This window comes from Sander lucioperca, chromosome 16 (genome assembly GCF_008315115.2).
Source record: "Sander lucioperca isolate FBNREF2018 chromosome 16, SLUC_FBN_1.2, whole genome shotgun sequence".
NCBI lineage: Eukaryota > Metazoa > Chordata > Actinopteri > Perciformes > Percidae > Sander > Sander lucioperca.
Genome location: NC_050188.1, coordinates 5395319 through 5409896, shown reverse-complemented (window position 1 = coordinate 5409896; position 14578 = coordinate 5395319). Strand labels below are relative to the sequence as shown.

At 38.4% G+C, this 14578-nt stretch overlaps 1 protein-coding gene across 3 annotated transcripts in view; it reads left to right on the top strand.

The window, feature by feature from the left end:
• The window catches only part of col22a1 (collagen, type XXII, alpha 1), an 89428-nt gene that overhangs the window by 37203 nt on the left and 37647 nt on the right, over window positions 1-14578 (top strand). For all 3 annotated transcript variants that reach the window (XM_035993219.1, XM_035993218.1, XM_035993220.1), the window contains 13 exons: window positions 863-916; window positions 1060-1113; window positions 5109-5162; window positions 6984-7037; window positions 7134-7187; window positions 7437-7490; window positions 9850-9903; window positions 10050-10094; window positions 10628-10690; window positions 11549-11602; window positions 11792-11833; window positions 13034-13066; window positions 13639-13692. In XM_035993219.1, coding sequence (XP_035849112.1) covers window positions 863-916; window positions 1060-1113; window positions 5109-5162; window positions 6984-7037; window positions 7134-7187; window positions 7437-7490; window positions 9850-9903; window positions 10050-10094; window positions 10628-10690; window positions 11549-11602; window positions 11792-11833; window positions 13034-13066; window positions 13639-13692 — 669 coding nt within the window. The remainder of the gene's footprint in view (window positions 1-862; window positions 917-1059; window positions 1114-5108; window positions 5163-6983; window positions 7038-7133; window positions 7188-7436; window positions 7491-9849; window positions 9904-10049; window positions 10095-10627; window positions 10691-11548; window positions 11603-11791; window positions 11834-13033; window positions 13067-13638; window positions 13693-14578) is intronic.

Here is a 14578-nt window from a genome sequence, read left to right as displayed (position 1 = left end):
GTTCGACAATTCTTTTTGTTATACCTTTTTTTGCCGTATACATTTTATTTATGTATATTCCTTTAATCGTTTGAATTAAATAATTCATTCATTCAGTGAGAATGCGTTGCCAGGGACTATACAAATAAACATAATACCATTTCCAGTGTACATACTCTAAAGCAGGGGTCTTCAACGTTTTTTAGGCCAAGGACCCCTAAGCTAAAAGAGAGACAGAGTAGGAACCCCCTGCTACATATACGGTATAAAATTAAGTTGCATTAAACTGGGCCGCATGGATGAAAATGAATGGCTTAAGCTTAAGTGTATGGCTACCATAGTAGGCATAGTAAGTATCTTTCATGTGTAAATTACATTTTTTTCAAATTATATTCCAATTTATGTTTGCTAATAAAATGTTAGATTAATGTTAATGGATATTTTCAGACATATACTAATTTTTTTTAAAAATGCTAAATTTAGTGTGGCCGGGCTAGCGCACTTGGTAGAGCAGGCGCACATATATGGAGGTGTATACCTTGATGCAGAAGGTTCAGGGTTCGAGTCCGACCTCAGATGATTTCCTGCATGTCATCCCCCTCTCTCCCCATTTCATATCTTTCTGTTAAATGCCCCAAAAAATCTTAAAAATGCAAAATTGATTTTGTAAACATTATTTGGCGGCCCCCCCTGCACTAACTCTGAGGCCCCCCTAGGTGTCACTGACCCCTTGTTGAATATCTCTGCTCTAAATGATTTAGAGTTTTAAAGAATTTCAACAAAACCATGTAAACTGTAATCTCAAATAGTCATAAAAGTCCTTTTATGCATACCATTTGTAATGTGTGATACATACAGTACTCATGTGTTTGACCTGTTTTAGGGAGATGCTGGACCGCCTGGACCTCCTGGGCCCGAGGGCCCCCCGGGGCCTCAGGTAAGGATTATGATTTATGACTTCCTCTTTCCTTCTGTTTATAGCCTTTCGTATTTAGTTGTTGTGGAAAAGCCACCTGTTCAGCAGTTCATGAAAACACCAATTGTGCTGTTTAAACGGTAGCTGAACATTTTATTCCTCAGGGTCCTCCCGGTCTGCAGGGTGAAACTGGGCAACCCGGAGAGTTTGGCCAGAGGGTAAGAATCTCATTTTAAAGGAAGAGTATCTGAACATGTTTTCTCCACATTTCTTCGTCACTTCAGTACTCAGACACTGTACTGTACCAGGGAGATGCTCAACAAAGTGCATAGCTGTTAAATTCCTGCACACATGTAGTTCTCTCTCTGTTGTTTCTGGCTTAAGTTTGGTTTAGTGTATTTGTTTCACAGAACATACAAACATTACATTGAAGATACAGAAAAAATACATGTGAGGGTGTGGTAGAAACCTGTAACGGCTTATACAAAAACCACAACCAAAGGACATAAAATAATGTAGAAGTACAAAATCAAAAATGCATTTTAAGTGTTTTTAACCAAACCGGGACCGTTAACGTTTAAGAATGAGGTCTGAAAATTCTCCTGTGGGTCGTATTTTCAGTTTGGAGGACTTGGAGGAAGCACATGACGCAATGTGTTTATTTTATTTACATGTAATCGAATACCGGATCTTTCGCTAACCTTAACCAAAAGGCTTTTGTGGTCTAAACTCACATAATTAGCACAACAAGTATGGTATGTAATTTAAATGAGACAGGTTTGCATCACAAGGGAAATTCTTTGTTTTTCTGTAACAGATTTATTATCAAAGCTATTTTTTGTGATTATGACAAACCAAACTTTGTAATGTTTTAAATGACAAAACAATACTTTTGTGATCATGAGAGAACGGAAAAGAATTCAGTGCCGCTGAGTTTTGACTAAAACAAGATTATTTTGCCTCCAGAGAAGCGCTGGTAGAACAAAACTCTAATCTGCAGTAACTGGAAGTTCATACTGTGTGTGCTCCCATACTTATCTAATTCCACTGGGAATATTTCGAATGATGAAAACTAATATTTATTCATCACACTAATGAGTGCTGATACTGTGACCGTTATCAGTGCTTGTAAAATTATATACAGAAAGTGTCCCCTGTCTCTCATATTCTTTTCGCTATGTCTTACTCCGGACTAGCTGGTCCCATCACACCACAGAGTGTAATTAAAACAGGCGCAGTGGTTCTACATGATTTGTTCTTCCAAAACATTAACAGAGATAGTTACCTCCCTTCCCTGTCTCTATTGGGAGCAATTAACTTCTCGGCAGCAATATGTTGGAATGAAATTGTGCAGCTGCTCAGTTGGGCAGCGGAGGAAAGGCAGACCTCCCTGTGGACATACTGTATACCAAAGACTTTTCTACCACCAGAATACACTTGTCACCAGACATGTCACTTCGGTACCAAAATTCTGAAAACTTGACGGTACTCATTTTTTGACAGCAGTGGTTTCCAACCTTTTTAGTCTGAGGCTACATTTACATTGCTACGTTTTGGTTTAAAAACGAAAATCTTTTGCTACGTTTACACCTCACATTCCCACTGCTCTGGTGTTTCAGAGCCTCTAAACTGGAGAAATTTGAAAACACTTCTGACCTGGTTTGGAATCTGTGCGGTTGAGTTGCAGTCTCAGCAAACGGAGACCTTTGACAACACCAACACTGACGCCGTTTTGCCGCCTGATTGGTTCTTTTTGGTCATAGCGTCTCGTTCTCTGAGACTAAGCTACTACCGTTTCCATGGCAACTAACAGCAACGGACGGAGTATACATGCTGCCTCCTGTTTACCTGGGAATGGGCTTGCCCAGTATATGAGAAAGTTGATGAGATATGCGGTTTGGGCGTGTTAGTTTAAAACGGAGATTAGTTCTCCTACTGGAGCTAAAACACTGTCCACGGAGATCGCTTTTGGCTCAAAACTCTGCTTAAAAACCAAAACCTAGCAATGTAAATGTAGGCTGAGGTACCCAAACAGCCCTGTCAGATGTACTCGCGCACCCCTTCATCAATTGCCAATGTTATGTTCCAAATAGATAACACTATTTATTATTTAAAAGGATATTGTTAATTTTGTCCATACAATTGAACTATCAATATTAAGGTTGGTTTGGGGAGCAATCATACAACTACATGCCTACTAGGCTAATACTACTAAGATTGAAGCTGAATACTTGACCATTTATCCACTAACATTACTTTAGCGAGGATTCATGAGTTTACAGCCCCATGAATAAAAAAATAAATAAATAAAAAATACAGATGGTGAGGAGCTTGGCCTATTTCCTCCAGGTTTTTGTCCAGTTATACCTCATTTGAAGATGCACAGAGAGAGAGAGAGAGAGAGAGAGAGAGAGAGAGAGAGAGAGAGAGAGAGAGAGAGAGAGAGAGAGAGAGAGAGAGAGAGAGAGAGCAGGGGAGAAAGTATTGTGAGAGCTGTGATAATAGACTGGTCTCTGCCGCTGCCACAGCTGATAGAGTTGGCTGTATGGTTGAGTTGGTATAGATTGAGCCACTCTCACCTAAACTGCAGCAAAGCTCTCATCAGTCGTGTGTGTCACGGCTTCTGAGGCCTGTCTATCCACTTCTGTCCTTATTTATAGACAGCTGAGGGCAGCCTGAGCCGAATGGGAACTTAAAGGGATGCAGTGGACAGCACTAACAAACACATGAAGAAAGAGCAAGTGCCATGATTTTACTTTTTGGAAAGTTTTTGAAGAGAAAATTTGCACATTCAACGTACAAATCCTGCATACTGCTCTTGCTGCAGCATCGCCATTTATTAAAGAAAAAAAAACTATACGTATTGGTCCCTTTTTGGAAAGTGGTTTTGAAATGTGATAGGAATGCAAGAGAAAAACCTAGTATCCACAGACATCATTTCTTCATCAAAGCTATAGTGCGTAGTTTCTGCCGCCCCCATGAGGAATTCTAAGTAATGACAACAACACTGTTGGCGTGTCCACATGATACAAGCCTTCCGTGATCGCTGCGTGGACTAGCCAGACCTTCCTCCACAGCGCTGTGGAAATGACATACTGCACATTAGGAGATGACATGGATTGTATGCATTGTAGTTTCTGTATTTATTTTAAAACAGTTACAATTGGGGGAAATGTGAAAAAACAATTGTGTTGCAGGTCGATTTAAGGTGTGCGCCCCAAAATGTTCTTCCTGTGTCCCTAAATTTATTTCGTTAGGGGCTACAGTGCTCCCAGTAAAAAAAAAAAAAAAGCCCTGCTGGTCCCAGAACGTGCATGGTAAGCCAATCTCTTTTTTTGAGTGTAATGCAGCTAAAACAATACTGACACCAAATTTATTTTTTTGACTAATAATAAAATATTTTTACAAAACACTTTACTTTTTATGGGAAAGGGTTTTTAATGGTAATCAAATGGATTCGGGTAAAATGGGACCAAAAATAAATTCCAGCATGTTGTGGAAAAAGGTGACTATGCTGTTGTGAACCTCCCTGCCATATTAGAGATATTTGTCTTTAGTATTCACTTCAAAAATATGAAAGCTGATGCAGTGAGTCCACGTCAGCCACAATAGTCCGTCAATTGTCACACGCACATCATGAAATACAATTGCTCTTCGATTAGGCTAAAATATTCAGTGACATTTTACAATTTTTTAATAAAATAATAAAATCAAGTATTTTACTTGGCAACATATTTTCTTTACAGAGATATAACAGAGATCCATACCTAGTTCTTAAAGTAACACTTAAAGTAGTCTTCAGAATTTTAGGTGGTAATCTACCAAAAGGTATACCAAGTTACGTGACTTCCACCCATCTTTACAACATGATCATTTTTTATATGTTAAAATGGGCGTCAAAAAAGCTAAACTATGAATAATATTTAGAAATTGCCAAATTCTGGTGGAAAAAGCCTAAATCATAGTAAAATAATGTTGGGTTTAAAATACTGGAATGGGCCTAAGAAAATGAAACTATTTGAGTGAGGGTTTAAAAAAAATGTTAAACTCTCTTTGAGTTTCTAAAGTTTAGTTTTCCTCCCAACATGGAAGCCATGAGACCTGTCTCCAGCATCCTCAGTAGTAGCTATACGACCCTGGAAACTGTTCACCTTATGCATCGGATGTCTTTTCATTTTTGTTTTTTGAATTGAATTTGAATGTTGTCTTTCAGGGAAAGAAAGGTGAAAGTGGATTGCCTGGAGTGGATGGCCTTCCCGGACCCCCTGTAAGAACAATTTCACTTTTCATGATAAGCAAAATGTACACACATATTTGTAATACACGTTTACAATGACATCTCATTAATATCAGTGCTTGTTCTTGCACCTCAGTTGCTCAATATGTGATGTGATCCACAAAGCACGGAGTTTCTGCTCTCTCAGAGGTGTCTTCACTGTGTGTTTTAATAGAGGGAAAATAAACAGGCTAGATTAAAAACCAACATGTTATGCCAATTAATTTCCCAAACTGCTCCCTGGAGCAAAATAGAAACACACCTATCTTCAAGGGGTGTTCAAGGTTGAGTGAGCTATATAAACAGTGCTGTAATACCACCCTCTAGTGGCCGCTCGCCCGTACTAATGCACACTGTCTCTACAAAAGTACATATAAATACAATGCTTGGGGGAAATCTGAATATTTGTATTGAACATAATTTACAAAGACTTCATAAAATGTATCAACTGTTATGATGTGAGCAACAATGAACTGTTAAAATAACATGAATTATAGCATAACTAATCATTAGTAAACATTGTCATTTTGTTGTTAGTTAACAGTAAAATAATGATTAACTTAAAGTGCTCATATTATGCTTTTTGGCTTTTTCCCTTTCCTTTATTGTGTTTTATATCTTTTTATAAGATTTTATATCTTTTACAAAGTAAAAAAGCCCAAAGTCCACCCCAAAGGGACTTACCATCTCCAACAGAAAACACTGTTCACAAACTGCTCCAAACAGCTCTATTGTAGTCCAGCCTTTACTTCAGAGACAAACGTGGTCACTTTGTAACACACGTTATAATGCTCGCCTAGCTGCTAGCGTGGCACGCCCTCATACTCTGCTTCTGACTGGCTAGTAGTCCTTACCTAGCTACTGCGCATGTTCGACTCCCAACAAAGATGGAACAGAAGTGAGATGCCTCACTCTGTAGCTAAAACAGAGAGCTCAACACACAGGGGGAAAAGTATAAAAATATGGTGTTTTTTGAAAATTAAACTATGTAAACCTATTCTGATATAACCTCTAAATATAATTATGAACCTGAAAATCAGCATAATATGAGCACTTTAAGTTTAACAAACTATCAATTTACCATTTATTAGCGATGGTTATAAAAAAGTGTTACCCAAATATATTGTATTATCCACAAATATAGATACCTTCAAAAAAGCCCACGTTGGGGCGGCCTCTAGCTCACCCAGTTAGAGCGTGCGCCCCATGTAGGCTGAGTCCTTTGCAGCGGCGCAGGTTTATATCCGACCTGCTGCCCTTTGCTGCGTGTATTCCCCCATCACTCTCACTGTCTAATAAAGGGAAAAAGCCCCCCAAAAAATCTTTAAAAAAATAAAAATAAGCCCACGTAGGGCTAGGCGATGGAAAAATCAAATATCATGATATTCTTGACCAAATACATCAATGTCAATATTGCGACGATATTGTAGTATTGACTATTGGTGCGTTCACAAAATATATTTTACAATGAGATTTTAAATATATAAACATCAACAGTTTCAAGTGAAATCATAGAGAAAAAATACATATTTATTTTCCCAGCTAAATACTAAATGTTTACACACATTCACAAAAATAATGTGATGTTAAAAAATATCTGCCATTCTTCAATTGATAGTCCCTCAAAACGTTTCACAAGTATGTGGTTGTTATTATCAATTTAGACAACGTAATTGTATAACACGACATCTCGAAATATTTGGTCACGATATGATTTCATTGAAAGATGATACATTATCATATTGAATTACTGCCCAGCCCTATGATCAGGCGATATACATTTTTACTGATGTTGTTGTATTTATTTTGCAGGGTCCTCAGGGTCCATCTGGGCCACCAGGAAACCAAGGACACACTGGACCTCCTGTAAGTGATCCGGCGCAGATCAGAACACAGTCATTCATAAATATGATCCGTTGTTTTGGCAATAAACACATTAATACTCGTTCTCTCTTTATGAAGGGTCTACCTGGTGAGATTGGATTTTCGGGCAAACATGGAGAGCCTGGAAAGCCTGTGAGTTGGCATCCAGTAGCTTAGACTACCAAACACACAACAAACACACATACTGTATATCTCACATACATAAAACTCACTCACAGAAATTTAAAGAGTTAACAATTTCTGAAGTGATTACAAAGGTCTGGTATGGACTGACCATGTGAGGCAATGACCATGATAAGGTGATGGTACTTTGAGTCGTAGATGTTGTCGTTTCTCTGTTCACGTCACTAAATGTCAACCTTTCATCGCTGATCTTTGCAGGGTCTTCCTGGTAAAGACGGCCTGGATGGACTTCCTGGAAATGACGGTGCCGTGGTCAGTATGACCTTTAGAATAATGTTTTTTTTTCTAATTTCTTTTTTTTTGCCTTCCGTGCTCACAGTGACCAAACGTTCTGTGACACTTTAAAGCTGCACCAAACAACAAATGTATAATGTATGTATGCACAATGGCTCAAATGACCATGTGTATTGAAAAGACATCGCTTATAGGGACAAAACCACGGAGAACTATCACCCAAATCTGCAGCTCTTCTCAGCTCTGTGGCGCTTTATTACTTTTTTAAGAATTTTTTTTGGGGCATTTTAGCCCCAAAAAAATGTTTTAGCTTGGGGCCTTTATTTTTATAGGACAGCTGAAGTCATGAAAGGGGAGAGAGAGGGGTAAAGACATGCAGCAAAGGGGCTGCAGGTTGGAGTCAAACCTGCAGCCCCTGCTTCGAGGAATAAACCTCTATAAATGGGCATGCGCTCTACCAGGTGAGCTACCCAGGTGCCCTATGGAGCTATTTAGTGTCTTTCAGCTCATTGTTTTGGTTTTAGCCAGTCAGAAATGAAGGGGCGGGAAAAGGGCAAAAAAAACTAAGAAATCTCAGAAAGCTAAAAAACATGATGGAGGGGCAAACATTTCCCACAAGATTTAAAAAAATATATATTTTATTATATTAACAATATCAATATCCTAATACTACATTATTTCCATTTAATTTTTTTGATAAAACAGCAACTTATCCACTAATTACTGTTTTTCAAACGTGCCCCCTAAATCTATTTTCTTTTTACATTTCCTACCCTGGCTATAGGGCAATGCAACTGTACTGTTTGGGTTCACTGTCACTGCTCTAATCAACATTGTGTGCAGCAGTAAAAATGCACACAATGTGAACTGTATGGTACCAAACAGCAGACTGAACACAAAAACAAAGCTAGAAGGATAGTGAATATTGGACTTGCGTTCATCAGATGGCCAAAAAAAACGGATGCTAATGTTGCTTTGTGCCTGCTAGATACGCAAATAAGCAACGGTTTGCTAACACGTGTCGACTTTACCAAGCCAGAATATTTCAAACGTGCGTGTCGTTCAGCTTGTTGTGCAGTTCTGCCCCCAAGTGGACAACAGAAATATGAAGACCGCTTTAAGTTCAGTCACTGTGAGCACTGCAAGGTTATTGACTGTGAGGCTCATGATTTCCATGTCTCTAAGATACAAGGCATACATTTGCAAACAGCTGCATTACCTCTACAATTTTGCTAGGTAATACTATTTGAGTAGTACACTCAACATTGTGTGTAGAATGCTGACAATTGTGCTGGGAAACTCAATGTGAAATTAGCAACTAAGTCTAGTTTCAGACCTCTGAATCACTGCCTACATCTTTGGTCATCATTTGTTATTTTCGGGTTCATTTATGAACACAACAAAATGGCAATTCTGTCTGATTGTCAGACTAAACAACTAACAGTATAATCAAACATTAGAAACATAGCTTGTATAAAACATGGATATTTAATTGACACATTGATACATTTAATGCAGCGGCCAAACTGAGTTGTGGTGGGTTTACTTTTACTACATACAGTATCTGGCCAATGTTTCTGGCAAATACAGGTTTTTGAAAGTACGACATCTAAATGGAAATCTTGTTTAGTTCAGTTTAGTTTAATAGGATCCCCATTAGCTGTGCCCTCAAGCACAGCTACTCATCCTGGGGTACACACTTTAAAAAACATACGTTAAACATTACAGTCCACATAATTGGACGTATTAGGGGCGTAACTTTGGTTTTAACATTGAAGAGGGGTTGAGATCTCCAGCTATCTAGCGAGGTCCCGGGACATGTCTGCATGTATTGAGAAAAGCGACAAAAACATTGAAGAATTGTAGAAAAAAAAACTCGAAAAAAGTGCCAAAAACTTCAGAAAAAACAAACAAAAAAAAAGAAAAAAAAAAAAAACTCAGAAAGAGGCAACAAAAACCTCAATAAAAAAACTCCAGAAAGATGACAAAAATGTCGTAAAAGCAACAAAAACCTCCCAAAAAAGCAAGAAAAAACTTCAGAAAAAGCCCAGAATGGATTATTAGGGGGGTGTTAACCCCCCAATCCCCCCTGTACATTACGCCTATGAATTCACCCCATTTACGTTAAACATTACAGTCCACATAAACAACAAACATTAGACATATTAGAGAATGAGTCAAACTTACATCAATGTGTCTATGACTCTAAGCTTACGCTGACTCCTTTACCATAGTACCCAGAAAAAACTAAAAATCTCCATCTGCATAGCATTCTACAAATATGGTGCTCCAAGATGTTTTTTAATTGCCTTTTTTTAAACATTGATCTCTGTGTTAACTCAGTCAATAACAGTGGATAAATGGTGTGTCTCTGCAGGGGCCCAGGGGAGAGCGCGGAGCAGATGGCTTTGCCGGCAAGCCAGGGCCTAAGGTAACTCTGACTTCATCGTATATACCAAGAAACACGCTGGACATGACTGAGGACACATGCAGCTTATGAGATATCACGGGTGATTTTTTTTTTTCATATGCAAATCTGACATTTGAATGGCCCGTGTGCGTGTGTCTTCTCCCCAGGGTGACGACGGGCCTCCCGGACCAAGAGGACCTCCAGGGGAGAGAGTGAGTTCACAGCTGCTTTACTTTGGGGTATTTTGTGAGATAATGAAACACAAGTCAAGTCAACTTTATTGTCAATTCTGCAATATGTGCCAGACATACAGAGCAATTAAAAATACGTTTCTCTCCGACCCACGGTGTAACAAGGTCACGTACAACAAGTATAATATAAAAGATAAGAAATATAGACAAATAAAGATAAAATAGATAGGTAATATATACAATTAAAGAAAGGTAAGTAATATGTACAATACAGTAATCATTTCTAAAAAGTAAGTGTAAGGCAAAACCAAACAGTATAGAAAACTAAAGATGCAATGTAAATGGAAGAGTTCCTGAGTGTCGTCTTTTATAAAGTGACAGCTGATCCTGATGGGTGGGGGGGGGTGTGTTCAGAGTCTAGAGTTATTGGGGGCAGAGGGGAGGGATGGGAGGGGGGTGTTGACCCCTTCCTGACAGCCTGAGGAATGAAGCTGTTTGCCAGTCATAGTTCCTCATGTCCTCATGTATGGTTTGTTTTTGGTTTTTTTTTACAGGGAGAATCTGGTTCCCCTGGGCAACAAGGTGGTGCTGGAGTACGAGGAGACAGGGGTGTTCCGGTAGGTGTGACTATGCTTTTTTTTCTTCTTTTTAATCAAGCATCACCAGAGTGTAGACCCCCCGAAGAGCGTCCCATGTTGTTGGTTTAAGTTTTGAATTAGGTAACATCTACAAATCTGGTCAAATAATCTTCGGTAAACTTTTCGAAGAAACATTTCTCACATCTGACAACTTTTCAGTGCAGGTGCGTTGCGAAATATCACAAACTTGGGGAAAAAAAAGGAAAATCCTGCACTCTGCTTTTGCTATTGCATCGCCATTTATTAAAGAAAACTAACGTTTCGGTCCCTCTGGACCTTCATCGAGAATATCTTTCAACAATTAACACAAATCTTAAATACATTCTGCCCCTCCCATTTCTGTGTCCCCAGGTGTGGGCAAAACATATCTTAATTCAATTGCAATACCGCGTATATCAATTTCATATCTATTGCAGGAATACATGGTGACGCCACAATTTGAACTTGTCGCCACTTAGCCTATAAAAATATTGATGTGCGCGTTTCCTACATGAGTGCAAATACATATAGTGTATCCATTCCGTATCCATTGCAATAATACACATCCATTTCCTTTCTACATACTTAAATTCCTATCAATTTCAATAAGACATACTCTGATTCATATCCATTACATAATGCATATTCAGATACGTATCCATTTCAATCACACGTTTTCCAAATTAATCTGTGAAATGAATTGTTCCTAATTTGGCTGGGTAACCTTCTGGGACACCCTCAAGGGCTTTCACTTGGAGACGCACTGCTCTTGACTTCCTGCTTCCCAATTAAAAAAAGTTTCCCCTTTTTCTGTAGAAATGTATTACATTACATTTCGATTTTGGGCTTCTCTTTCAGGGCGAAAGAGGACAGGATGGACCCGTCGGGCCAAAGGGTGACAAGGGCGACAAGGTAAATGAGAACTAACTAGTTTAATTTGCTGTACAAGGTCCAATTAAATGTCAAGCCAAAAACGAAAAAGGAGTTGTGGCTGTGTATGGCACAGTGTTACATAGGCCTCAGTAATGGTCGCCCTGCAGCATTAGCTGTAATAAGATCATTACTATGCAGACAGTGTGAACTTATTGTCTCTTGCCTCAGGGTGAAGTGGGAGCTCGGGGACTACCTGGCATTCCAGGAAATGTAAGTCAAATTTGTTTTCTAGTGTGCATGTTAAAGGTGGAATATATATATATATATATATATATATATATAAGAAAGGGCTTTATTGCCAAGTACATTGCACATACGAGGAATTTGTCATGGTGTTGTTGGAGCATGTCACACATAGAAATATAAGAAGGATAAAAAGAATATAAACAATATAAGTATAAACATATACACACAGTATGTATTAATAACGATAAAATAAATTAAAATAAATAGTAAAATAAGTTAAACAGTAGTAAAAAGGAACGCTACAGCAGAGTAGGTACAGTGGCATGAGGAGCCAGAGGTGTAGTTTGTAGTTTGTAGTTTCACGGCTGCAACTACAATAATTTTCTCGATTAATCCACTAGTTGTTTGGTCTATAAAATGTCAACATGACACATGTTAATCAGTGCTTTTCCAAATCCCAAGATGACTCCCTCCTCCCTTGTTTTGTCCACAACTCAAAGAAATTCAGTTTACTGTCAGAGGAAACTAGGAAGAAAACTAGAAAACATCCACATTTAAGAACTTTCAATCAGATACATTTTACTTTTTTTCATAAAAAATGGTTCAAACCGATGAATTTATTATGAAAATAGTTGGCGATTAATTGAATAGTGTACAACTAATCGATTGATCGTTGCAGCTCTAAACTCTTTTGTCATTGTTTCACGGCAGATGTGTCCTGAAGCACAAATAAACCCACCCACACCTCCGTGGGAATGAGACGCGTTGTCGCATTATGAGTGAATGCAGAGCTTCATCCCGTCTTTTTCTTTGGTCCTTGTTCGGTTAGACTTGTGCATCGATATGAGACGTTGATGGGGCAAAGTGGCGGTTGGGAATGAGAACACACTCTGCACGCTGTCATTGGCTGGGGGTTACACACCCACGTGGGGCCCAAAGGCTCTTTGTTGCCGCCCAGAAACGTCCCGCACACAGCAAAATAAAACTAAAACAGAGGATTCAAAGGGCAAATACAGACTTCACCAGACACTTCTAGGTAGGGTAAAAAGGGAGGACTGAGAGGGATTACTTTGGTATTAGTCCATACATTGTTTCTATAAGAAAACATATTATACCTTTAACATAGTCACAACCCTGCAATTGCATGATATCACTATCACGTGTGTGACATATTACAGTAAGTCATGCTGTAAATTATTATCTACTGTCTGTTTTTCTTCACAGGTGGCAAATGTCATCCCTGAGCCTGGTGAACCTGTGAGTATACTTATTTTATTATTTATTTTATTATGTACATATTGGGATTGTTTAATGTGGAGTCCAGGATGAGTAGCTGCTACATTGTTAGCAGCTAATGGGGATCCCAATAAAGGAATATTCAACTATTCATTTAAAACGTCCCCCAGATGTCTTTTTAAAAATTCATTACTTTACAATTTATAATTACAATTTGGGCACAAATGTTCTTTCTCTTCTCTACTAGCTGATGTACGTCGTTTCAGGTCAGCCTGTAATGCAGTGAATTATATTTCTCACTGCCAATCCAGAAAGTGATTTCGCAAAATGATCTTGAAAACATCATGTTTACATGTTTAAGCAGTGCAGAAATAGCGAAGGAAACAAACTCCTTAATAGGAACACACATAGACACACACACACACCAAACTCTCTTATAAGATTATGGAAATTTTAGACTATTCTCTAGGCTATTTTTTTGTTTTTAGTTAATGCGTCATGGTTTTCTATGTGATCATGTACATGATGTGTGGATCTTCTGTTCTTCCTCTTGTCATCCCTTACTTTTTGTTTTTCATTGAAACTAATTGTAGGGAATACCTGGAGAAAAGGGAGCAAAGGGGGATCAAGGGAGCCCAGGAGAGACGGTGAGTTTTTTCTCTCTGTCTTTTTAGCTGCCTTGTCTTCTTCCTTTTAACGCACTGCTCCCCGACCCTGGGGGTCGCAAGGCCCTTCTTTTATTTTTAGGGGTCTAAAATGAAATTGTCATTCCTTCTAAAGTTTGGACTATTATTTAAGAAATAAACAAAAACAAAAAGTAACACACAGGATAAGGGCACGGTGAAGACCTGAACACAAGCTACATTCACAGAGCCTTCCCTGTAGAACAATAGAACAATGGCCAAGCATCAGGAAGAAGAATATAGAGTTACATAGTATATATATATAGTTCGTACAATATAGAGAATTGTATTAAAAGTTCCTAAAAATAACAGGGAAAGTCTTCTGTGATGCAATATTCAGTTAAAGTAATATGCTTAAAAATAATTCATCCAAATGGCTCCTTTTACACAAACTCCCTGCAGATATTGCATTCACTATTTAGGGTTTATTGTACAACTTATGTTACAGGGCGGGATGATATGACTTAAAATCCAAATCACGATCAGTTGAACATTTGCCCTCATAGTTTACTGACAAGGACAAGATGTCAGTGAATGGGACTGGACGGGCTAGATCTTCTTTTTCTCTACTGTTATTTTGAATGCATTGAATACAATCCATAAAAAAAAATAAAAAACATGTGTTTTGTGTGCAAAAATCTTCATTTGTAAAGTAACTAAAGCTGTCAGATGAATGTAGTGGAGTAAAAAGTACAATATTTCTCTCTGAAATGTAGCAGAGTAGAAGTAGAATGTGGCATGAAAAGAAAAGACTCAAATAAAGTACAAGTACCTCAAATTGGTACTTAAGTACAGTACTTGAGTAAATGTACTTAGTTACATTCCACCACTGGTTCTGGCAGTATGCAGT